Below are 25399 nucleotides of genomic sequence, written 5' to 3'. Positions count from 1 at the left end.
GGAAGAGGGTTTTCATCAGACTACTAGAAGTAGATCGAACATCTTTATACAATGAATAGCCGATTCGACATGGTGATATCTAGTAACTCATTTATTGCATAAAAACGTTCCGTTTCGTGTTCATGGATGTTTAGATCTTGTCGAGGTTTTGCATGTTGTCGAATGCATTAGAAATGCCACGACCTTCTTCGCAACTAGCGGCGAGGTAACCCAGTGGCACAAGGTAAAATAGAACCGGCGTTATTTTGTTAACTATGCCACCTGGAATGAGATTCGACGTGTTGAAAGTAGAGATGGGTAGTGAGTAAATACTCACGGGTAAATACCGAGTAAATACTCAGTATTTACTCAATATACCCGTATTTACTCGTTTATACCCAAATTGGTGGGTATAAACTATTTAGAGTTGTGAAAGGGGCATATAAATTTGAAATATAGGTGTATTTTGTAAGCCGCTACTGGATTAAGTACTCAAAATTGTAAGAAACGTATTTTTAAGAGGGGCACTCCATACATGTAACTAATTATCACAAAAAGAGCCATTTTTGAGTTTTCTTTTAAAAACCCTTAATCGTCGTAAAAGGTCGTAAGTGCTGCGTAAACACGCACTTTTGCGCGACATGCAGTTATCTAGAACATCGATAGAATTTAAGTACCATATTTTTAAAGTAAATACCTTCTTATTGAAAACAAAATTGTTAACTATGCATTATCACAATTTGCCTCTCTATATAATTACCTTTTTTTCCTAAATTAAGCGTCCTATATGCTTTTTATTTTATAGATATTGTTAATACACGTTAGCACTCTTCAATAAAAGACAATTTTGTTCTTAAATCTCACTTTTTGAATATTTTATAAGCAATCGTTTTTACCCACCTAAATGAGTAAATAGTTATGGGTATTTATCGGGTGCTTTGAGTAAATACCGAGTAAATACTCAGTATTTACTCACCCCTACCCATCTCTAGTTGAAAGTGTCTATTCTGTATTTATTAGACTGATCTACCTTGAAAATGCAACCTGGGTTTCTAAGATTATGTACTGTACACTCACCCTTGCATATGATGAGCAGGCACTTCGATGGTGGCGGAGGCACGACGGCGGTCACCACTGGCCATGTCTGCCAGTCTGGCGAAGTCTGTGTCCACGTCAGCGAGTCTTGCAGATTTTCGGGACTCTAGCAGTCTTATTTCATCAAGTCTTTTCTTTAGCTCGATAGGCGCCTGTTGACAAATAAACATATGCATTTGAACTGGTATAAAAAAAGTGACGTATTACGTATGATATAATTGTAACATTTATTGTAATTAAGGTGGTTCGCTTTCCATACAAAAAACAATTAGGTTATAAAAAATAATTAAAATACACACTATTACCAGCTATTACTACATACATATATGTGACGTTATCTATGAAAAGGGACCTCATTGTCGATGGCGCTAACGCCATTATTAGCGATGCTCCGATATAAATTCAATTCCGCGCGACGCTGTGCGGCGTAAGCGCCATCGACAATAAGGTCCCTTTTCATAGATAATGCCCCATATGCGCGTCTGTCTACTTTCAAATGTTTATTTGCGCTAAATTGATAGTAAAACTTTGTTTTATACAGAAATCACACAAAAAACGTTATTTTGGTATTGCATTGATAAAAAATAAAACGATTTTTTGCGTGATTTAATGATTTCTGCATAAAACAAAGTTTTACTATCAATTTAGCGCAGTTAAACATTCGAAAGTAGATGCCCACATATTTATGTAGTAATAGTGTGTAATTACTTAATATAACGCAATTGTTTTTTGTATGGAAAGCGAACCACCTTAATTACATGTAAAGTCAGTAAACTTATAAGCTTAGCATCCCTGTATACACATTTGTATGCAGGGGTGCTAAGATAATAGTTTTGCTGGCTATACCCATGTAAAATCTCTCGCCAGAATCGGGAAAATAACTATGAGCATATAATATAGTCCCTGGTGTTCACTTAATTATACGGCAAATGATGATGATGGAATTTCCTTTTGCAGGGTTGCTCCTTTTGACTCACGGATTGATTTGGGAAGGGGAGCCAATCGAATTTATGATGCAAAATTTTGACTTAAGGGGGGTGCCCCCCAAAATTTGTTAAAATAAAGTTTTGCTATGTGGTCAAGTTTGGTATCATTTTCGTGTAACTCAAGGATGCTAAATTCGTTTCTGATATTTAATTTATACGGTTTCATATAAATAATTAAAAAAAAAGAAAAAAAAAATTTGCTATCTAATTTTTTTTCGAATAAAAGCCTATATTTTTCTTATTTTAATATGCACACAAAAAATAAAAAAGCCCTACTATTCCTCGTTACAAAAAATATACATGTGGCATATTTATTTTACAAGAATGTGTAAAAAAAAAATGAAATGTAGACCTACTTTCGACCACACATTGAACAAGATACAACGATGTGAGCTACAGCTAAGCGATTTACGGCGTTTGATGATAATGAGATCCCTTTTTATTATACATAGTGAGTCCTTAGAACCCTTAGATCATTTTAGGAAGGAGGCTGCCACCTTGATTTTTGGTACGGTTGGGGTAAAAGGTGGGGTGATTTGTCCCATACAATCATAAATGTATGCAAGCACCTGTTTAGGTTTCTGAAATAAGTTTGGTGACATTTTCGAATAAATCAAAAGAAAGAAATCATTTAGGTAATTAAATCTTCAAAAGGGGTCATCCATTAATTACGTCACACGAATTTCTAGGTTTTTTGACCCCTCCCCCCCCCTTGTCACATTTGGTCACATTTGGCAAACCCCTCCCCCCTAGTGTGACGTCACATTTTTTCTACGAAATCGCCAAATCGAATTAAGTAAGTACCTAAGTATTATTAATATTTTATCAAAATATTTTTGACGATATAAATATTAGTAATTTTATAACCCAAAACTGCTTAGGAAAGAAAATTAAAAGAATAAAAACGATTATCGTTTTAAAAACTTGTTATTTAAATGTACAGCGAATAAAATAATTAAAAAAAAAAAATCGGTTACTGATGAAGTTAAAGTGACGTCACAAAGTTTGTGTCTCCCCCCTCCCCCATGTCACAATATGTCACATTTTCTTGACCCCCTCCCTCCCCCTAAACGTGTGACGTAATTAATGGATGACCCCAAATACAAATTGATAATGTAAATATTGACTAATATTTAAATTATTTTCCTCCGTATAGCTACGTCCCTTAAATCGGATTACGTTGTGCACCGAGCATAAGCAATGTTAAAGAGTGTTTACAAATATATAGGTAGTAAAATCTTTTAAAATACGAAATAATGTAATTATTAGTCCATTTTCCTAATTTTTCTTTTAAATTACTCGATAAAGACACCAAACTGAATGCAGAAACCTAAACAGATCCTTTCATAAATTTATGATTGTATGGGACAAATCATCCCCACCCTTTCAGCCACACCGCACCAAAAATCAAGGTGGCTCCCGTCCCTAAAGTGATCTAAGGGTTCTAAGGACTCACTATGCTAAAGGGTATCTCATCATCATCAAACGCCGTAATTCTCATAGCTGTAACTCATATCTTTGTATACTATTCAGGAAGCTGGTGGTCGAAAGTAGGTCTGCATTTCATTTTTCTCTCTCTACATTTTTAGAAATAAATATGCCATGTGTATACTTTTTATAACGAGAAATAGTAGAGCTTTTACATGAAATTTTTAGTTTTTGTGTATATATAAAAATAAGAAAAGTTTAGGCATTTATTCGCAAAAAAATAAATTGGCATTTTTTTTTTCTTTTTTTTAATTATTTATATGAAACCGTATAAATTAAATATCAGAAATGAATTTAGCATCCTTGATTTACCCGAAAATGACACCAAACTTGAGCACATAGCAAAACTATTTTTTTTTCAAATTTCGGAGGGCACCAAAATTATATCATCATCAATTGCCGTAAATCGCACTTTTTTTGTCGTGAGCGCCACGGACTAATACTGCAGCACAGTGGGTGTGGACGAGAGATCAATACGGCCGACCTTCTGTCGGCCCGTTGTTGGGTGGTTGTGACGTCACGACCGGGCTTGCCAGAAGTAGAGCGGGACCGACTCGACTGGGTCACGAACTCAACACCTACCTCTAATATATGACCTCGCAATGTTCAACCTCTACTATCTATGAGTACGCACATTACTCTTGTACAATATATGCATGCAATATTTCTTACCATTTCTACCAAAGAATGTTCGTTTCCTACTAAAAAAATATTAATCACTATCAGGGACTTGTATCAGGGAACACAAAAGTTTTTGACATGGAATTGTTGAACAAAGTTGTACGTTGTAATTGACCATTAAGTAGTATTTTTATCGCATGATTTTTAATTCTTATATGTAGTAGTCGTATCATATGTACGAGTAATGTGCATTGTAAAGGTTAGAAAGACCGGTTTTCTAAATACGTACATTTAAGGACATCTGTAATGGTATCAATACGATCTACAACAGGAAGTATGAGCCACATGTATGTTGGTGTTGGTGTACAAGTCATACGAGTAGATAAATGCTGCAAGAATCGCGGTCACCTCGCTACTCGGTCAATCAAGCGCGCTGGGCCGAGTGCTGTGTTGACATTGGTTGCGTTTACGTTCGTGCGCTTCCTTCTTCTAGGCGCTGGTTGCGCGATTGACACGATACAATTGAGCGCGAACGTCGAGGACAAGTTTCATTGTTCGTCATTGTGACGTGTGGTGGTGTGGGTGTTGTATCTTCCGATTTCTGTGTTGACGGACTTGTGGCGACGCCAATTCGGGCACGCTTGATATACTAACGAGCAATCTCTTTAACCCCAATTTGTCTGTTTAAAGCAAGCATTTAAGAGTCCCCAGCAAGCTCGGTTCTCCATACCCACTCACATGATTGATATTTTTCAGTGACCTCTATTATTATGTGAAAATAAGGGTGACAGCTTGCAACTACAGTTGCATAAAGCATGATGTGAGTGGATACAAACGTAGTTATGCTCCCATTTAAAACGACTAGCTAGATTGCTCTGAAACTGTACTTACAATAGGATAAGGTATATCTAGTCCTGTAATTGCATTTATAATATTAAGTGTGGATATGGAAGTATGGATAGTATAGATTCTTCTACTGTAGACCAAAGCCAAAGAATTGTTAACGCTTAGGAATCTCAATATTATAGCGGTATCGGAGTGATCGGTTTTCCCGCGACGGTTGTGGTGACGCAGGCGCGCCCGCAACTCACAAGCGGCCGTTGATCACATCATACTTTCACTTTTACGTGATTTCGTGCGAGTTGTGGACTCTACACACTGCCTTCTAGTGGCAATCGTTAATAAACAAATTAAAGAAATGTTTCACGTGTGAATCGTTAATATTGTATTCAATGTTACGTTTTAGTACTTTCATATCTTGTTTAGACCTTGTTTATTTAGATTACGAGTATTACAGAAGGTACATAGTCATATTTTTGAATCTCTAAACTAAACATAGAACAAGCACATCTGCCGTAGTGCAAACGCCGTCACCAGTGTGCGGCGGCCGCTTGCCATCGCGTTATGTAAAAGTGACAGCGGTTGCACAATTGCTATTTGATGGCGAAACTTAGACGCTTTTAAATGCCAGTGAAAGTCACTGAGTGACTTTGACATGATAACACTGAAATACAATTATTAGTTATTAGACTTTGTGATTGTTCCTAAACAACAAATTAAGACTGTTTAATGTCCATGGTTTTATATTTATGTTTTCGACCGTTCGCAACATTGTAAAATGCACGAGTATAATGCAGTATAGTATTCGTTTTTGCAGAATTTGAAATCGGCCATCGATGCCTCAGGCGTTACGCAGTGGGAAGGTAGGATCGTGGAAGCGAGGTGGCGGTTGCGCGTACACGCTAGCCGTACATATTAACCGGGCATCGTCGAGTGCGCTATGCGAGGAGCGGTGACTCGTGGAAACAATGTAGCTGAGCCGGTGATTTAGTTGGTATCTTGGGTTGCGAAAGTTCGGCGCGCTCTACTGCTCATCCATGTTGGCGCTGCGCAAATCAGATTATCGACGCTTGCAATAAGTTTACATGTTACACTGCGTTGACTCTCGTTCCCTTGTTTATCCGACCCGTGCGTCATTAACCGTAGTTAGTTAGTTTTAATAAATTTAAATAACCGGAATAGGTACAACTAAGCTGAGTTAAAGGTTATAAAACAGTTGACATGGTATCGTATGTATATCCATTTAAAAAAATGTTGGGTTGTGCGTCAAATACAATATTATTCACAATTCAATTCAGCCAAATAGCCCCTTCAGGATGAAACCGTTTTAAGCCAACGTAAAATCCTAGTTATAAGTGGTGACATGGGTACCTGTTAAAAATAAAGTAATTCTTTATTATTTTTTTAATTTGTTCATGCTTACATTTGTTCATGTTATAAATGAGAAAAAAAACTAGAGTTTACTATTCTTGTGAATTTCATATTTAAACATACATATATGTTTCGTAAATCGCATTTTCTGCGTTCCGTGGAAAGTTTTGGAACACATCCCGAAGAGGTTCAAGCTAATAGGTGTAGCTTTGAAAGTAAATTCGCAATTTAGCTTATACCTAGATATAAGTCCGTTTTACAGATTATCCGTGTATAATTCCGTCATCATTATTTTTATATGTAAACTTGGATAACATTTAATATTGGTAATGAAAAAGACGAGGAGGTCCTAATAAAGGATAAGTTTTGCGCTGTAAGAAACACCATTAGGTACTTAATCTAGTTTACCTATTGTAGAATTCAGAATAGATACAAGCTTATCAAAAGTCAGTATGGCCAGACGGGATATCGCGCTACGGCAGGACAATGCCCTTTAAACGGAATTCATTATGCGTCCACTTTGTAGTTGAAAAACAATAGACTACTTACCTACGGCGACTGAAAAATTATACGAGTTCGAGTACAGTGTAGTGACATTACCAACGCAGCAACTGCAATGGCCTGATCTGAGCGGAGGGAGCGGCTGTTTTTTTAAGTGATCCGCGAGTGTACAGTGCAAGTTCCACCTGCCAAGCAGTTAAATAATCAATAATGCATCTCGATACAGAATATAGTAACTTAACAAACCCAAAACATGTTCAGGTATTGTTGAACACCCTGCCTCGCCTTTTTCGTCATGGGTCGACCTGGGTCAAAAACTTTGTTAGTTATGCCACTTTCCATGGGACATCATAAAATAAACGGACTTTGAAAGCGTAATTTTCTTAGCGGCATGTTAAAACGAATTATTCAAAATTGTATGATGAAAGTCTTAGAAAAATATATTCATATCGTTAACTTTTGTTACTTTTGTTTTTTTACTTTTTTTGTCTACAGAAACGACGCCCGTTTTCCCGAACGTTTTTGATCACCTATCTAAATTCCGTATGGTATGCACTGTATAAGTTACGGAATACCTACAAGAAGTGATTGTTAGTATTCGTGTAACTAACAGGCAATGGATTTGGAAGCTGCGGTCACGTAGGTACTCGCGCATGTACGAACAGAGCACTTTGGCCGTCTGCGAGCGCTTACGCTCTAGTAAATAGGTCAATTCATTGCCTCCTATGGTACCCACTGACAATCGGTGTATTGTACTAACGTGGGTATATAAATAGGTAGAATAGTGCCACTCCTTTCCGTCCTGCTATGCGTACCCTGCCCTGCGATTTATGAACCAAATACATTTATACATTTTCTGGAAGATATTGCTATCTAAAGGTAAGATCGCCCGTTGTTTGCCTTTATGTGTAAATTTATTTTTTCTTGTCATCAATTTTTATTAGGTGTGCAACAAAGAATATTTTATCTGTATTGTTTATCGTGTATTATCCTAGGTATCTTGCGATTACTATGAAATTAAAATATGTAATGTAAAATAACCTAATGAATAATGATGTACCCATTAAGTTTAACTAATGTAGCAATGAACTTGCGAATGATTAATTAGAGACGAGTATGTCATAATTAATTTATGCTCTAGTCAACTTTTAATATCGCGAATGCTGCAGGCTGCCAAGTTATTGATATCTCGTTCGACAGAACCCGCTTAGTTCACGTACATGGAAGGCTTTTGAATTAGCCCCGCGACCTTGTGCGATTAGTGAATACAAACGTTGTAAAGCGGATGCAAGCGAAGCAGGGCACGCGAACGCCGCGCCGCGCCGAGGCGGGCGCTGAGCGCTGAGGCCGCTGCGCGCTGCTGCAAGCGCCAACCTTGCCCGAAATTCTGTGACCTACTTTCAATGCACGGTAAAACGTTCCAAGCGTTTTTATTAAAACAATTCGCCTTGAAACACCTATTTTATTCTCAGCTCAACCTGGTGACGTTAGAATGAATCGTGCCCAGTAGCCGTACTAGTCACGCGACTGAAGTTGCGATTGGGAATGTCCGACGTAATGGGTTTGACTTGTAATTGAGTGAATAAGGAAAAACCTGTTTCCTCGAATTGGTTATGTCGTTCTTGTCAATATTAGGATAATGCAGCGTAAGTCGGCGAGTAGGTCGGTATCATCGATTGCAGGCAGGAAGCCGGGCGGCCTAGTTGGCGTGCGGGCTAATGGCGCGGGACAGGGCGGCGCGGCGCGGGTGCGGGCCGTACAGAGCTCCGCGTCCCGCTTTACTTATGCAGCGCTCTGGCCAGCAACCGTCATCTATTTTGGTTTCGAATTAGATATATAAAATTGAAGAAATTTGAACTTAAAATAGAAAGTTTATTTGTAACTTAAATATGTTTTTATATTAATAAATGTATTAATAGGCATATGGTTTAAATTTCTTAAATTTTGTGTCTTATAAATAGAATTACATAAGGTTCAAATTTCTTAAGTTTTGTGTCTCGAGTTGTCAACTTCTTCCCGCCGTGTACGGCATTAATGTCAACCTAGTCCGTGGCGCTCACGACAAAAAAGTGCGATATACGGCAAATGATGATGATGGAATTTCCTTTTACACAGTTGCTCCTTTTGACTTACAGATTGATTTAGGAAGGGGAACCAATTGAATTTTTGATGCAAAATTTTGACTTAAGGAGGGGTGCCCCCAAAATTTGTAAAAAAAAAAACAGTTTTGCCTTGTGGTCAAGTTTGGTATAATTTTCGTGTAATTTAAGGATGCTGAATTCATTTCTGATATTTAATTTATACGTTTTCATATACAAAACTTAAAAAAAATGAAAAAAGTTAATTCGTTTCGATTTTTTATTCAAATAATGGCCGATTTTTTTTAATTTTTAATATGTAGACAAAAAACAATAATTTTACGAAAAAGCCTTTCCTCATTAAAAAAAGTATAAACATGAACATGTTAATTTGATAACTCTGGATGAAAAAATATATATTTAGACCTACTTTCGAACACAAGCTCACTAAATAGGATACAAAGATGTGAGCTATGCAATTCATGGCGTTTGATGATGATGAGATCCCCTTTTGCATAGTGAGTCTTTAGGATCCTTAGGCCATTTTAGGAAGGGGAGCCATCTTGATTTTTGGTGCGGTGGGGTAGGGTGAGGGGGTGATTTGTCCCATAAAGTCATAAATTATGGACGGCGGACTGGGGCTGGACAGATACCGGAGAAGTCTGGAAGCCTAATTGGACCACCCAGCTCTATATCTGGTAATCCATCAGGCAAATAACAAGATGTGGCTGCAAGAAAGCCTGTAAAGGTCAATGTTCCTGCATAAAACAAGGCCTGCCATGCACACTTTTATGCAACTGTAGAGGATCCTGCGAATATTCCAGGTAATGTTTTGTTCACATAGCTACTCAAATTTTTTTTAGGAAATAATATACAATGTAACCCATTTGAAGAATGGAAGGTATAAGCTGGAAAGAGAGGAAAACTAACACGGAAGTATTAAATTTGGTAGGTGAATAGAGATCTCTGCTGAGAACAGTTGAAAACGGAAGGGGAAACATGTTGGGGCACCTGATACGTCACGATACTTACATAAAATCTATAATTGAAGGCAGAAAAGAAAAACAGAGAGGCAGAGGAAGACCGAAACGTGCGTATTTGGACCAGGCCAAAGAGAAAATCATCGTAGTGACGTATCAGGAGCTCAAAACAGTGGCAAAGAGAAGAACGGAATGGCGATTACTCCACCGACAAGAGCCAGGTTCTTAAGAATTATGATGATGATGATGTAACCTATTTTCATTGCTCTCGGGTGTATTACTTTTAACACTTATTTTTATTTCATTTGTTGCAGTGTAATACACAACGGATAGTCATAGATGATATAGAAGATGATAGTCAATATTAAGTATATATTATATAGTTACCAATTGTTCATTGTAGTAAAACTGTTATATATATATATATATATATATATTCATTCTAGTGTCAATTTACTTCGTATTATTTGTTCTTAAGTCCATACATACACAATGACATAGTTTAAACCATATCGTTGTTTCCTTTCCTATTCAATGGAATTTTTGTCGAAAGTAACTCAACATTTTATTTTATTTTGTCCACATCTTATTAAAATACATATACTATGTGTATACTTCTTGTAATAAGGAATAATAGGGCTTTTTCGTAATTTTTTTTTTGTCTACATATTAAAATTAAAAAAAATATTTTATTTGAAAAAAATCATAACGTCGAATTTAATTTTTTTTTTAAGTTTTTTTTATATCAAAACGTATAAGTTAAATTTCAGAAATGAATTCAGCATCCTTAAATTAAACGAAAATGATACCAAACTTGACCACAAGGCAAAACTTTTTTTTTACAAATTTTGGGGGGCACCCCTCCTTAAGTCAAAATTTTGCATCAAAAATTCGATTGGCTCCCCTTCTTAAATCAATCTGAGAGATAAATGGAGCAACTCTGCAAAAGGAAATTCCATCATTATCATTTGCCGTATAAATAAGTGAAGGCCACGGACTAACCGTGGTGTTAAAGCCGGTTCAAGAGTAGGTAACTATAGTGGGTGTAATCGCGTGTTGTGCGTGAGCAGGGACGTGTCACGAATTATATTTCAGTGTCAAGCGGAAGATATTTTTTTACCACAAAAAATCTAGTCTACCAGAACTAGAAATATTTCTATTAAACGCAGTATAAACTTAAGTTTATTTATTATCCCGTCCTGATGATGCCAGCGTGACTGACGAAGACGGCTATTCGAACTATTCGCACTTGGCCTTGATTATGATATTTATGATTATTCATTTCTACGCTAGAGGCGCTTGTCGGCCGGCGAACAAAACTCACGGCATGTGATGGTTTGACGGTCGATGTTTTAATCGCTGAATTCCACGAAGATGAAATCCTATGTCTCCCATCCCGTAATTCCGATGCTTCCTTATTTCAATCACCAACGCCAGTACTACTTGAAGTAACGTAAAATGTGCTTAGTGCCTACCTATTACTTTGTTCCCCACTGGATAATTAATTGTGCTCCATCAGTTTCTACTTACGAAATGTAAACTACAAAAAAAAGAGAAGACTGAAAAAATAAGAAACTACGTTTTACGCTAAAAACATTCAGAGCTTTTAATAATTCTAGGAATGAGACTACGTCACCGGCAATTTTGCGTAGGCACGAGCTCGTGTGGTGATGACGTCATGGATAAAACGCCGGCCGCCCACTCGCTGTACCTTTCGCTCGTCAGAATAGATCGGCTGCCTACGTCGTGTTGTGCCGGGATGTTAGTTAACTCGAACCTAATCGCACGTTATATATGTCGGAGGCCGATCGTAAGATCAGGCATATCGTGAAATTCCTAGGCATATCGTGAAACGTGAAAATCTTTGACTCGTTCCCTGAGTCGACGGCTCCTATTTCTGGGAAGTTTGCCCTTCGGGCATCTGAAGCAACCTAACGAACCTATCCTACCTATATATTGGTTTGATGTGACTATCGTCAATACATTACACAGGAAGATTACGATCTGCCTGATCGTACGATCGGCCTACGACATATACACCAGGATAAAAATAAGAGGTAAGTATGTATGTGACTGACGTAATGTTCCACGTAGGAATCTCCAATGACTGATACATTTATAATACGTACTTATGTATTATAAATTTATTATACATATTTGTATTACAATTTACAAAACAATATACGTACAGTCAGCATAACTATTAGATTAGCATCTAGCCGTTCTGCGGACTGTACATACATAGCTAAAATTTGTTTTGTATACATACATGTATATTAAAAAACACGGCGATGCTTGTTATGTTAGCATTCATTATTAAGAGTTCCGTCATACAATATTTTAATGAGTACCGCGACGCGCGCCTTTTTCCGTGATAGTACAAAGTAATAACTATAGCATTTGATCTGCAGCGCGGGGAGCGTAATTCGTCACGTTATAATAATTGCGTAATCCGTCGTGAAATCTGCGCAAGGACGCCAGCTCAACGTTTCGACACATCGCTCGGCGTGATGCCATAATCGTATAGTTTTCGCTCTTAGAAAAGTGAGCGCCTGGAGAGGGCTACTGCAAACATCGAAATATGAATATCGTTGGCTGTTGCTCGAATAACGCAAGAGCGATAGGAACTGTCCGTTTCTGTTGCTCCGTTACTATTCGAACAATAGAGACGCAGATAGTCGATCTTCGAAGTTAAATGGTCGCGGTATCCTCCGTTGAGCGTGTCGCCTTGAGATGCTGAGACGTAATAGATCTACTTGCCTCTCTAATCTTGCTTATAGAGGCACATTCGTGGAAGCCAACGTAACACGCAGGCGTCATGACCCAGTCTGACCCAAAAGCGGATTGTGACCTACCGCGCCCAGAGTTGCCACTTGATAAAGGATAGAGAATTCTTATAAGGTTTACGAGTAGTACGAATGCAGGTCGCCGGTAACACCGTTTGCGGCTGACCTGCCTGCCTGCGACGCGTCTCTACAACTTTCCATTGACATTAGCCTAGCATTTCTCAGTAGTCACGGCCGCCGGGCGCCTCAGCACCTCGGGCGAAGAGGGCCGACCTCTGCTGCCGGTCTTAACATTTCAAAACGGCCTTCTGCTATAGTCATTCTTACTCGTAACTGTAAATTAAGTGGGATTTATTTACGTAGTAGAACTTACTATTGTTATTAGCGATGCAACGAATACAAATATTCGAATTCTCCGAATTTTTAAACGACATTCGTAAACGGCATTGTCATTACCAATTTCGTACGAACTTAACATAGACATTGCTATCGACTGCATTGCCGTCGCAAATGTCGTACATCCGGGCAGAGACAAACTCAGAATGTGACGTCCTCAGAACGTGACCTAACTCGAAAGTGAGTACAAGGTTCATTGCGTTGCGCCACTTACATATTTGTTACTTATTTTTTAATAATTACGAGAGAGAAATAAACTACTTTAAATTCAAACAATCACCAATATTTCTTTAATGTATATTCTTAGTATATTTACATCGGAGACGCGATGAGTCAACGTTTGACGTTTTAATTGTAACTTTTGTTAATTTAATTACTGTTAAAGTATTGTAGCGTAGGTACACAAAGTTTCGCTTTTGTGGTTATTATGATATCAATTTTCACAAAATTTATAAAGCCAATTAGTACATTACCAACGTGTGGCACTGAACAGGTACAAAAAACGACAACTTAGTTCAGTCATTATAGATTTTGATCTGTGAATAATCAGTTCTTGGATTTTTTTTCGTAGGTCCCTCGGGGGGGTCACTGGGAGTGTAAATTCAAAAAGTAGACTGGATCAGGCTCCTGTGTATATTCGCAAAACGGGTTTTCTTGAATAACTCGGCCATTTTTGATTTTACAGTAAAACCGTGAAGGCAAAAATTGTAGAAAATTTGATTCTCTACAAGTTTGGTCCTTACAATTTTTCTTCTAGGATCGATATTTCCGGAAATTAAATTTGAAAAAAAGCGACAAATTCAAAATATCGATTAGTCCTCTTCATTTATGCCGTAAAGTTGAAAATAAACGAGATGATGAAAATATTTTGAATTTGTCGCTTTATTCAAATTTAATTTCCAAAATATCGATCCTAGAAGAAAAATTGTAAGGACCAAACTTGTAGAGAATTTTCGAATATACACAGGAGCCTGATTCAGTCTACTTTTTGAATTTACACTCCCAGTGACCCCCCCGAGGGACCTACGAAAAAAAATCCAAGAATTGATTATTCACGGGTAGGGTCGGTTTTTTGGATATAATGACTGGACTAACTCGCTAAAACACAAATCTTCCAAGTGACGAACCGACGGACAGACGGACAATTTAGCTTTTGGCTTTACTACGTACTAGTGTGATTACGGATTTTTATATTATGTATAAAAATTGATTTTGATTCAGACGTAAGCAAGCAATGACGATGTCGTGGAAAGAATAGGGCTGAAAACGAATTTGAAGCTAACCCTCATTTTGTAAAAAAATGTTGGCATTGTTAATGAGTTTATTTTAGGCCTTTTAATATGTTCGCTAAGTGGAGGCCGGGTGGCGAGAAGAGGCGGTGTGCGTCGCTGGTTCAATATCAGTATCAGCGTTTCTGGGTCAGTGGGTTAGCGTGTCAGCGCGTCAGCACGGCCGTGTCGCGCCCCGCGTTCGTGTTCCTCTTCGGATTATGACTTGAACTTCCTCCGCTTCGATGTTTACAAACATCCATTGCGGTTCTCATTCAATCAAAAACACTGATTTATTTCAAAGCCCGAAGATAACTATTCCTGATCCTGATCTCACACGCTTCGTATGAGTTGGTAATTTACGCCTACGCACACGCAGTAACGGTTGTGTGTAGGTACGATTGGTAAATGTTAAGCCAAACCTGAAAACAAGTTATTTTGCGCCGCTGAGTCAGCCATGTCGTCGACACTCATGACTATTAACGCTTCAAGCCAGATAGATAACTATCCGGTTTCATAAAGAAAATAAAAATCGGTTCTTAATATAGATCTATTAACATTTGGACCCCGTAAGTAAACCTAGATATAGCTAGATTTTATAGGCAACAAAGAAAATAGAAATAAAACATGTAACTATTTCAAGGCGAATGCAATGAGGTAACCCACTAAGGGACGACCTCGCCTTCGCCGATGTTTTATAGGAGGGCTTTAACAATAACCTGGACGAAAATAAATCATGTTTCAAGGCCCATCATCCCATCAAGTGATTCGGATTCGGTTAGCGATGAGGCGGAGGGCCGCTTGTGTACCTAATGTAGAACAAGCGGGATTACGCCGAAACAACGCGGTAAGCAAGTGCATGTGACGCAGACGTATTGGTCGTGGCCACAACAGCGCCCGTGCGGCGACAAACTTGTGTTTTTTTAATTCGCAACGGTTCTTTTTCTTTGGCATCATTAAATGGTCAATCATCTCACTGTTTTTGGTGACGAATGTAGGTCATTGCATTAGTCGAATATGACGTTACAAGGAAGACAGATAATGTTGTACCACGATGGTGGTTACGTTTTCTTTAAAAGATAAAATAAGTGTCTAATCGTAATCACGTAATCTTTAAAGGTAGAAAGTAGTAGGTGTTTATTAGGCATTAGTGATTAGGCATAAGCCTCGTATAAAGCGATGAAGGGGTTTATAATAATAAGGCTTGTGCTCGTAGCATGCAGGTAGCATAGGGCCTGTTGCGCAGTTTAGGTTCGCCTAATAAGTAGGTCTCTACTTTAATTATCTAGTAAGTCTAGGCTTTTTTATAATTTTCTTTTTTTATGACTATGACTTACTTACAATTTCTGACAAAATGTCCGGTCCGGCCTAGTCCGACAACAACCCAATTGGGCAATTGCATATGTAAATACGTAGGTATAGTTAATTAATTAAGGTAATTTTGAACACCTCGCCCGCTTAGCAACTTCTGCTGCTGTCTGTACGCCCTTGACGGATCATTTTGATCCCTTGTAACACAAAACACAAACTACTATAGTTACCTGGCATCTGGCATTGTAAAGAAAGAGTTTAGCTAGACGGACAGTGAAGTGTGGGGTCTGTGAAAGAGCGAGCCGGTGCGCGCGCGCACAGGGGCGTTGCTGTTTTCTCTTCCCATGGTTTCTTAAACGACCGATTACTGTTCGCCGGTTCCGTTTACGCATTCATTACAGCAAAAATCACGTATCTAACGCAATTAACGTTACATTTACTGCATAACTAGAACTATAAAATGTTTATAATGGTAACAAATGTTTTAAATGATTCTGTGCATGGTGAACGAATAAATTATTTATGATTTAAGCATGGAGTAAAAATATCTATGTTTACAAGTTACCCTCAATCAATTTCATATTACACAATATGTGACGATGATGATGATGCATTCCTGTTAGCCCTCATTAGGGACATAGGGCTCGCAGAAGAATTCTCTATTTGTCGCGGTCTTGAGCGACTACTTCCAGCTCTCTCCAGTTAAGCCAACCTCCTTCTCAACTGATCGCCGACTACAAAATTCGAACAGATTGTGGAATATGAACATTTTCTAAAATTCACCCGCTATGTACATCTGCATAATTAACTGTCAAAGACAAAATATTAAGAGGGCAGAAAATGTGAAAATGCTTAATGATTCGCTTATGAATCAGAACTGCTTTCGCCGGCGAAGTAATTAATGCAATACTAATTACAATGTTGTCGAGTAGTGCGATTGTCTGCGCCGTGTTCTCTGTTCATGTCGACACAAGATTTTTTTCATTTAATTACTGCCAGAGGCTTAGGACGATTACAGACGGCGATTGTACGCAGCAGAAATAAGAATAGTGAAGACACATGGTAGTCGGCGTAGGTAGAGGCTGTTGAATTTATCGATGTTTGTATTGTGTCGATGCAAGTTGCAAACGCCGCTACTACTGTTGAGTACTGAATAACTACTGTATCTCTGCTGAAACGCTGCAAACGCAAAAACAAACAATGATGAAAACACAACAATTATTCTCGTTATGTAAAACCTGTAAACAGGTAGATAGATAAACTAAATATTATGAGTGTGAGCTCGAGCGATAAGTTAGTCATGTTGTTTTCACTTGCGCTATTGACGTGTTAAATTACTTCAATCCCTCGTAAGCGGGCTTGAAAATGCACATGGCAAGTGTGAACGGCACTTTCACGTTCCGCGGCCGACGACGCGATTGCCGCGTCACTGGCCATTAACTTTTCAATGGCTTCATAATTGCTCTTATTAATGAATAAATGTAATGCTTTGTATTAATCATTCTCGTATTGTTTCTAAAGGCGTAGCAAGTTCTAGAGTAATAAAATAACTAGTAACCGAGAGGAAGATCACGCAGGTAGATCAGATGACGATGTGCCACTTATCAGCGAACAAGCCGCCATTACTAGCTGATGTTGTGAGCCGGCGTCGCTACCGCGGATAACGGTACGAGGCCGTCGCTGCGCGCACGTGAAAATAATTCTTGCCGAGATTTTGTAACCAATACCGTTGCTCGGTTCCGGGCCCGCCGGTGACCCTATTTCTCGCCGTATACTCTTAACCCCAATGAATAAAAGCTTAGGCTCGAACTTTTGATAGTATTTAATTCTAAATAGAATCACAAGAATAACTCTCTCGCATACAATCGCTTTGTTTGTATGTTATTTACGCCACCTACTACGCATTTGAGACGGGCCTGTTTATTTGCGATGGAACTACGTCATACCTAATAGATATTTGTTGGAGCTTAACGATGGGAAGTGGTGTTGTTATGATGCTTATGCGAGAAAAAGATATCTACATAGTTGTTTGTTGGATTTTAGTTTTATTACGCAGCGCACCGCTGCTGCAGCGATAAACGCCTACTCATCAGGGGAAATACCACGTCACATTACTGGAGGTAATTCATGCTTCGTGACGTCAACAATACCGAGTATTTTCTGCGTAAGTACAATTTATAAATGAGAAGTAGAATTAAATAAAAAGCTTATACATAAGTAGCTGGATAGCGTAGTAGTTTATTATATTATATTAAGAAAAATACACGAATATAAATATGTATAATATAATTAAAAAAAGATTCGTCGTCACGCCCCACAATCATGAGGATCCGAGAAAGCAAAAGAAAAAAATACTCATTACTAGCTCGTGCTCGTGTCATTAAATGTCATTAACTTTGTTACATTCACGCGATCGGTATAAGTTGTGTAAATAAATTTATGCAATGTTATTATCAACATCGACATCTATTTAACAATAAAAACTTAACATTTTCCGGCTGTCACATCATAAAACCATTGTCAACAACCGCGAACAAGGTTGAGACACGGAATGAGGCCGCAAATGCCACTTGTTTCATAGGTAGTAGGTATCGGTATAGGTACTACCGATAGGTAAGTATAAATGTACAACAGGTGGGTACAACTTACTATTTTGGAAATCGACACCATACCGACAGGCTAGGTTACAATTGGATCGTGGACTCTCGGATGAATAGTTACTTAGGAGAATAGTGGCACGATGCCGATGACTGTTGAGTATGGAAACATGTATGAACTTAGTAGGTACATACGTATCGGATCGAATACCTATTAAGAGCGGCAGAGAAATGATCGATAACGTCACACGAGTATCTTACGGCGGTGTGTTTATGATAATATGATGAAGGTTGCGCCGCATACGCGCATAGGTACATAGTATGTTACGGCTTCCTTGTTGACTCATTTTTTTTCACAATTATTCTATATTTCGCTGTCCCGGATAAGTATTTACTTTTTTTGCTTTTATTTTAATGTGCATGACAGCGTGGACAGGACGCACAAGCACAGTATGCAAAATATTGGAAGACGAAACGCGAGAAATATCGAAGAACGCTGAAGCGTTAGAAGGTGACATTACATAGGTAGGTACTACGCAGTTTACGCACAATCTTCCGCATAGTGCTTAGAAATAACGGGCTGACCGAATTACTCCGACTCATACGAGAGGCCGCGCGGGCCATGACCATGGAGCCACAAAAAAACAATCACAGAAGGTCCGCAAAACCTACATAGCGCGATTAGCGACTATGTAAAAGTTAAACGAACACGGTAGGTAGATATACTTAATACGATTTTCTGAACTAGATGCCTACTTGTGCGTTTATACTACGCGCCTGCTGTTCAGCAGCAGGTAGTTATTTATTGTGTTGCCTACATAAATACTACTTTATATCGTAATTTGAAAAGCTTTTGAGATTATAAAGTTCCTACATATGTTATACTTGATTATCTAATCTAATCTTTAAGTCATAAATGTTGTAATTGAAGAGTTTTGGAATGTCATTCAAATTAAATGTCACCTTGCGAACGACGTCCATGTAAAAGATAAACACATTAACGTTAAAGATGCGTTCTAGGTAGGTATTTGACCAGCTAAAATAGATCCAATTTGAATTTATTTGGTTCTCTTCTGTATTTGTAGTAATTTTTTGTGGCAGTAGTGTGAGCAATTGATCAATAAAGTAGAACCAGAGTGGGCCTAGTGAACCTCGATAGGAAAATCGCAAGAAATTTCCAGCTTACATATTTACCTACTATAAAATTTTGTCAATTGGACAATGCTCAATTCAAGGTTTGTCCAAGCTACGACTATATTTTATTTATGCAGGCAATATATACCTATTCTCTGATAATAAATACCACTATCGAGACTACATAGAACTTTTAGACCTGTGGTCCACGGTCACGGTCAGCCTTGGCTCCTGCTTCGCAAGCCGGTTACCTATGGCCTTTGGCTCGGCCTGGCGCCCCGTAGTCCCCTGTATTCCTGACCTCTTTCGCCGGATTTGGTCAAATACTAGCGTGGCATTTACTTTTCTTCAATGACAAAGGGAATAATATCGTTCGCGTAGCCACCAAGAGAAGAGATCGCGCCTGATTTGTTCGAGAGGCAAACGTGCGTCTGCTGAGTCCGCTCCCCCCCTCCGCTCCGCCAAGCCGGCCCGCTCGCTTGACACTCTTTGTTTGAGTGCAACGTAAACATTCCCTACCTGTACCTACGTATTACGTGTGGATGGACAATTAAATTTTATTACATAATAGCTTTCATGGCAATACGAATGAAGATATTCGTGATAGAAAAGATACCTAATATGTAACCACTTACATACTTTGCACTGACAATGAACAAAATAGGAAGACAAGAAGTAAAAAAACTTCCTATTTTAGGCCATTAGTAGCGATGTAACGATACCGATGTCGATATACCTATCGCCGATTTAAATACATCCGATAATCACAGTTTGAAAAGCGCAAATACACAAAATGATTTGCGCAACAGTTTATCTGCAAATAATTTAAATAACTTTGTTTCCTTAACAAAAATGTACCTAAAGATCCTAAAGTGAACTTTAATTCCTGATTTTGATTAACTTTTGTTTTCATTTTGCATTTTTCTTTTATTTTTATTTTTCAGTTTTTCACACTTCACGAAATCGAGTGTAGTAGTTACCTAGGTACCTACTAAAACTTATGTTTAATGCCTATGCCTAGCTCAGCCATTGATATCGGTATCGCCGATTATTTACATCAAAAATCGGTATCGTATCGCGAAATCATGTAGCGTTACATCCCTAGCCATTAGTGTAAATTATTTAACGCAACGCTAACGAATTAACTGCCATCAACTTCGTTTCAAACTAAAGCATCGCTACCATTACATAGGAGTAAAGAAATGACAGTAAAAAATAATAGTTAAATTAAACTTGTTATTTAGTGATTAAGTTTCAATTTAGAAATTAAAGGCTATATTTACTAATTGTTTAGGTCGTTACTCACTCAGTCGTTAGTTTCAGTAATGTGTGTGTTTTTTTATCAATAATGACCTGGAATTGAACTTGTGGCAGACCACCGGTAAGATATACTATTAATGCGCGTGCAACGACCAGGAACAGGTATAAATGCAGTCGGTAGTTGTGAAAAACGTGTAGGTACTAATTGTAGCAGGTCCTTACCTCCTGTCCGGGCGCGTGGACCTGGACGCGCAGCTCGTCCGTGGTGTGATCATGCGCGAGCACGTCGGCGCGCACCTCGCGCCCGTTGTACGTGAGGAAGACGCGCTGGCCGGCGCGCAGGCGGACGCCCGCCAGCCCGCGGAAGCCGGGCCCGATCAGCTCGGTGTCGCGGTACTCGCGGCTGCCGCGGCCACCGTCGAAGCGCACCGTGTAGCGGGTGTTAGGCGTCAGGTTGATACAGTTGCTGTTGATGTTTTCCGGGAACGGCGCCGGCGTCTTCACAGCCTGGATCATACCCGAGCAGTATATTCCCTCTTCGTCCAACGCCGCCACGCGCGTCCCGATAATGGACCGCTTCGCGAGCCGCTTTCCCGTCGACATGATGCTCACAGTCCACGCTCACTCTAGTGTCCGGTGTCTGCGGCCCTACTCTCACAGTCTCACACAAATTTAAATCGCTCGACGGGTACGATTAGAGCGGTAGCCGACACAATTTTTCTCAAAACGGATATAATTTCGACTGAATGTGGCACGGTGCACGCGATCCGGCTCGTCAGAAGGCCGGTGTTGATTGCGGCTCTCGCGCGGAAACATAATACGAGGGCAAGTCCTCGAAGATAAGGACAAAGGAATATCCTTTCGCGCTAGTAAACTTCGTACGCAAATACGTGCAGACGACCTCTACTATCACGGCTCCAACGAGAACTGGCGCGCGGAGCGACCGGCATGCACACCGGCCGGCCGGCGAGCGGGAGCGGCGACAGCCCGTCTCGCTTCTTTGTTTTGATACTCAGCTGTTTGTGGGAGCGGAAGCAAAATATGAAAGTCAACGGGTGCAACCGAGATCGCGTCGGTCGGATATGTTCGGCTGAAGCGCGGTTGCGTTCGGGTGGGCTCGCTATTTTAAGCGGGTGGCGGCCGCCCACGGGCGACATTGAGGCGCGCCGGCTCCTTCGCACGTGGAGTGGAGAGTGGAGCTAACGGGATTGCACAACGCACCGCGGCAGCAGCGCGCCCGCGCCGCGCGCCGCCCGGCCGCCGCGCCGGCCGGTACGCGCGCTGATGCCGGCAAATGCGTGACACAGTTTCTATTCGGATTCGGGGTCGATTGAAATGTCAAGCAGATGCACTCACTTATGCAACACTCTGACCCTGTCATTAAACAATATTATTTAATGTTTATTATGTAAATTAGGTTATAACTGTCTTATAAAATCTCAGCAACGTGCAATGTATAATATCTATACTTGGTCAAGCAGATCTTGTCAGTAGAAAAAGGCGGCAAATTTGAAAAATTTAGGCGCGAAGTGATAACGTCCCATAGAAAAAATGAATTTCGCGCCTTTTTTTACTGACAAGATTTGCTTGACCAGCTATATCACTACTGATCACACCACAAATGCGGTATGAGTAAAAAAAAATCAATTAAACACTAATGAACTTGAACACTAATCAAAAAAATGGCAGCTGTCACAGGTTTCTACGTTAAAGCCAAGTAATGACATTTATATTTAATTTTAAGTGGAGTCCAGACGGGATGATCAAATCGACCGATTTGATCAGAAATTAAATTGGGGTCAATCTCCAATTTAATCCCCGTTTTTAGGGTTCCGTACCCAAAGGGTAAAACGGGACCCTATTACTAAGACTTCGCTGTCCGTCCGTCCGTCCGTCCGTCCATCCGTCCGTCCGTCCGTCCGTCTGTCACCAGGCTGTATCTCACGAACCGTGATAGCTAGACAGTTGAAATTTTCACAGATGATGTATTTCTGTTGCCGCTATAACAACAAATACTAAAAACAGAATAAAATAAAGATTTAAATGGGGCTCCCATACAACAACAAACGTGATTTTTGACCAAAGTTAAGCAACGTCGGGAGTGGTCAGTACTTGGATGGGTGACCGTTTTTTTTTGCTTTTTTTTTTGTTTTTTTTTTTAATATGGTACGGAACCCTTCGTGCGCGAGTCCGACTCGCACTTGCCCGATTTTTAGATTTATGGTTATATTTGAGCGATAAAATGGTCATAATCGGAGGACGAAATCGGCGAGCCAAATTGGCGTTTCCGTCCGCACGGCCTGATTTGATCGGACAATTTAATCAGATTGGCGAAAATTGTCCCGTCTGGACTGGGCATTAAAAAAATCTAAGGCCCGTCCAGACGGGTTGTGATTGGAATTGATAATACAGGGTGTCCCATATTAAGTGACACGTCACAGTGACACTGAAGGTAGACCAGGCCAAGAGGACCCAAACCAACTTAACATGACCCCAGTAAAAGTGACACGGTTTTCGAGTTATGGCCAAATTAAGGTTTTTCATTAATTTTGACCGTTTTTAAACAATGTTAGTGCCAGTGTGCACTCGGAAAGGTCTCGAAGTTAGTTTTTTTATGTGTACGGCATCATGAATAGTTAATTAAGACAACAGAATAGGTATTTTAACGATAAACAATGTAAAATGCAAAAATGCACTGGTTTAATTTTGAATTAAATTCACAGCGAAACATTAATTTCGACTTTGACCACCTGTCGTGAAAAAAAAATACTAAAAAAGTAATGAGCAAATAACGTCAAGCTATTAAGCATGTTATAATAATTATCATCTTTCGAAAGCCTCATAAAATCATTTGCTCATTACTTTTCTAGTAATTTTTATTCACGACAGGTGGTCAAAGTCGAAGTTAATGTTTCGCTGTGAATTTAATTCAAGATTAAACCAGTAATTTTTTGTATTTTACATTGTTTATCGATAAAATGCCTATTTTGTTATCTTAATTAACTATTCATGACGCCGTACACATAAAAAAAAACTAACTTCGAGACCTTTCCGAGTGCACACTGGCACTAACAATGTTAAAAACGGTCAAAATTAATGAAAAAACCTTAATTTGGCAATAACCCGAAAACCGTGCCACTTTTACTGGGGTCATGTTAAGTTAGTTTGGGTCCTCTTGGCCTGGTCTACCTCCAGTGTCACTGTGACGTGTCAGTTATGGGACACCCTGTATGATCAGAATAAATAAAAATGGCGTCAATCTCATTCATCGAGCATCCACACCAAAGAATAAAATACTCACTAGGTCCAGACGTACACAATTTCATAGTGGAATCAAAGAAAATTTGAAATAGAGGCGGATTGTCAAAGTAAATTATGTAGCTACAGTAAATTTACTGCCATCTTTCGACAGAAGATTAAAACTGTTAGAACGCCATTTGACTTTGATCCTTATTCTTTCACTGATATGTGTTAATTTGTTAAATATTGAAATTAACGCCATCTACTCGACACTAGGCCCAAGGTATGGTGCAATCTTTTCGAGCGATGGCGCCATAACCTTTGGGCTACTGTCGAGTAGATAGCCTTAATTTAAATACTAACTTAACACATAACTATCAGTGAAAGAATAAGGATCAAAGTCAAATGGAGTTCTAAAAGTTTTAATCTTCTGTCGAAAGATGGTAGTAAATTTACCATGACAATAAATCTCTATACACTCTATTCTCTTTGATAACAATGCATGAGCATGAGTAATGAACACTATGAACATAAACACGTCACCAGCCTTTCTTAACTTCGTTCCAAGTGTTCCACGACAGCGACACTCACCATTTTTTAATTTGCCGTCCTTTACTTCAGTCAAAGTATAATTAATAGCCACAGCACACAGCACAGGCACAGCCGCCACAGTATAATTAATAGCCATAACATACTACCGCACCGCACCGCGAGCTCTATGCGGTGCGGCAGTGTATTACGGCTTTAACTTGACAATTTGATCAGATTGGGCAATAAATTGTCCCGAGTGGACTGGCCTTTAAGAACGAAAAGGACAGAGAGCCTATAGCCCCCTCCAGACTAGGAGGGGGCTTAACGCACGAATATTCGAGGGTGGAACTATGGGTGGAAGCCCTAAACGACGGCGTTGCATGAACAAAAGATTTCCTTTGGCAGCATTGGTCCTTAGGACCCAAGGATGGATTTAAGAAGTGGAGCCACCGAGATTTTTGATGTTAATTTTTAGGGGGGGCTCTCAACTTTATCTTGATATCTATATCATTTTAGTTACTAGGCCAAGTTTGGTATCGTTTTTGTATAAATCGGGGATGCCAAATTCATTTATGATATCATTCCGGCACCATTCCGAAGTAAAAATACATAAAATATGAAAAAAATACATGTTTTTTTATTCCTTTTCACGCTCAAACTGCTGAACCGATTTAGTTGAAATTTGGTATAGAGATGGTTTGAGTCCCAGGGAAGAACATAGGATACTTTTAATTTCAAAAATAATCCCTAAAGGGTGTAAAAAGGGAGGTGGAAATTTGTATGGGGATTCAATTGCCGCTGAACCGATTTAGATAAAATTTGGTATAGAGATAGTTTAAGTCCCGGGGAAGAACATAGGATAGTTTTTATTTCAAAAATAATCCCTTAAAAATGAAAGGTAAGGTGTTGGATTGTATGGGAAATCGATAAACGCTGA

General features: G+C 39.2%; 1 protein-coding gene across 1 annotated transcript in view; it reads right to left on the bottom strand.

Annotated features, from left to right (window-relative positions):
• The window catches only part of LOC134804425 (zinc finger protein 704), a 71472-nt gene extending 49397 nt beyond the window's left edge, over positions 1-22075 (bottom strand). The window contains exons 1-2 of the mRNA XM_063777466.1: positions 20914-22075; positions 1057-1226 (exon numbers count right to left, since the gene is read on the bottom strand). Of these exons, the coding sequence (XP_063633536.1) occupies positions 1057-1226; positions 20914-21294 (551 nt within the window). The 5' untranslated portion in view covers positions 21295-22075. The remainder of the gene's footprint in view (positions 1-1056; positions 1227-20913) is intronic.
• Between the last annotated feature and the right edge of the window lie 3324 nt (positions 22076-25399).

The sequence above is a fragment of the Cydia splendana genome, chromosome Z (genome assembly GCF_910591565.1).
Source record: "Cydia splendana chromosome Z, ilCydSple1.2, whole genome shotgun sequence".
In the NCBI taxonomy this organism is placed as follows: Eukaryota; Metazoa; Arthropoda; class Insecta; order Lepidoptera; family Tortricidae; genus Cydia; species Cydia splendana.
This window is presented reverse-complemented; position numbering and strand designations above follow the sequence as displayed.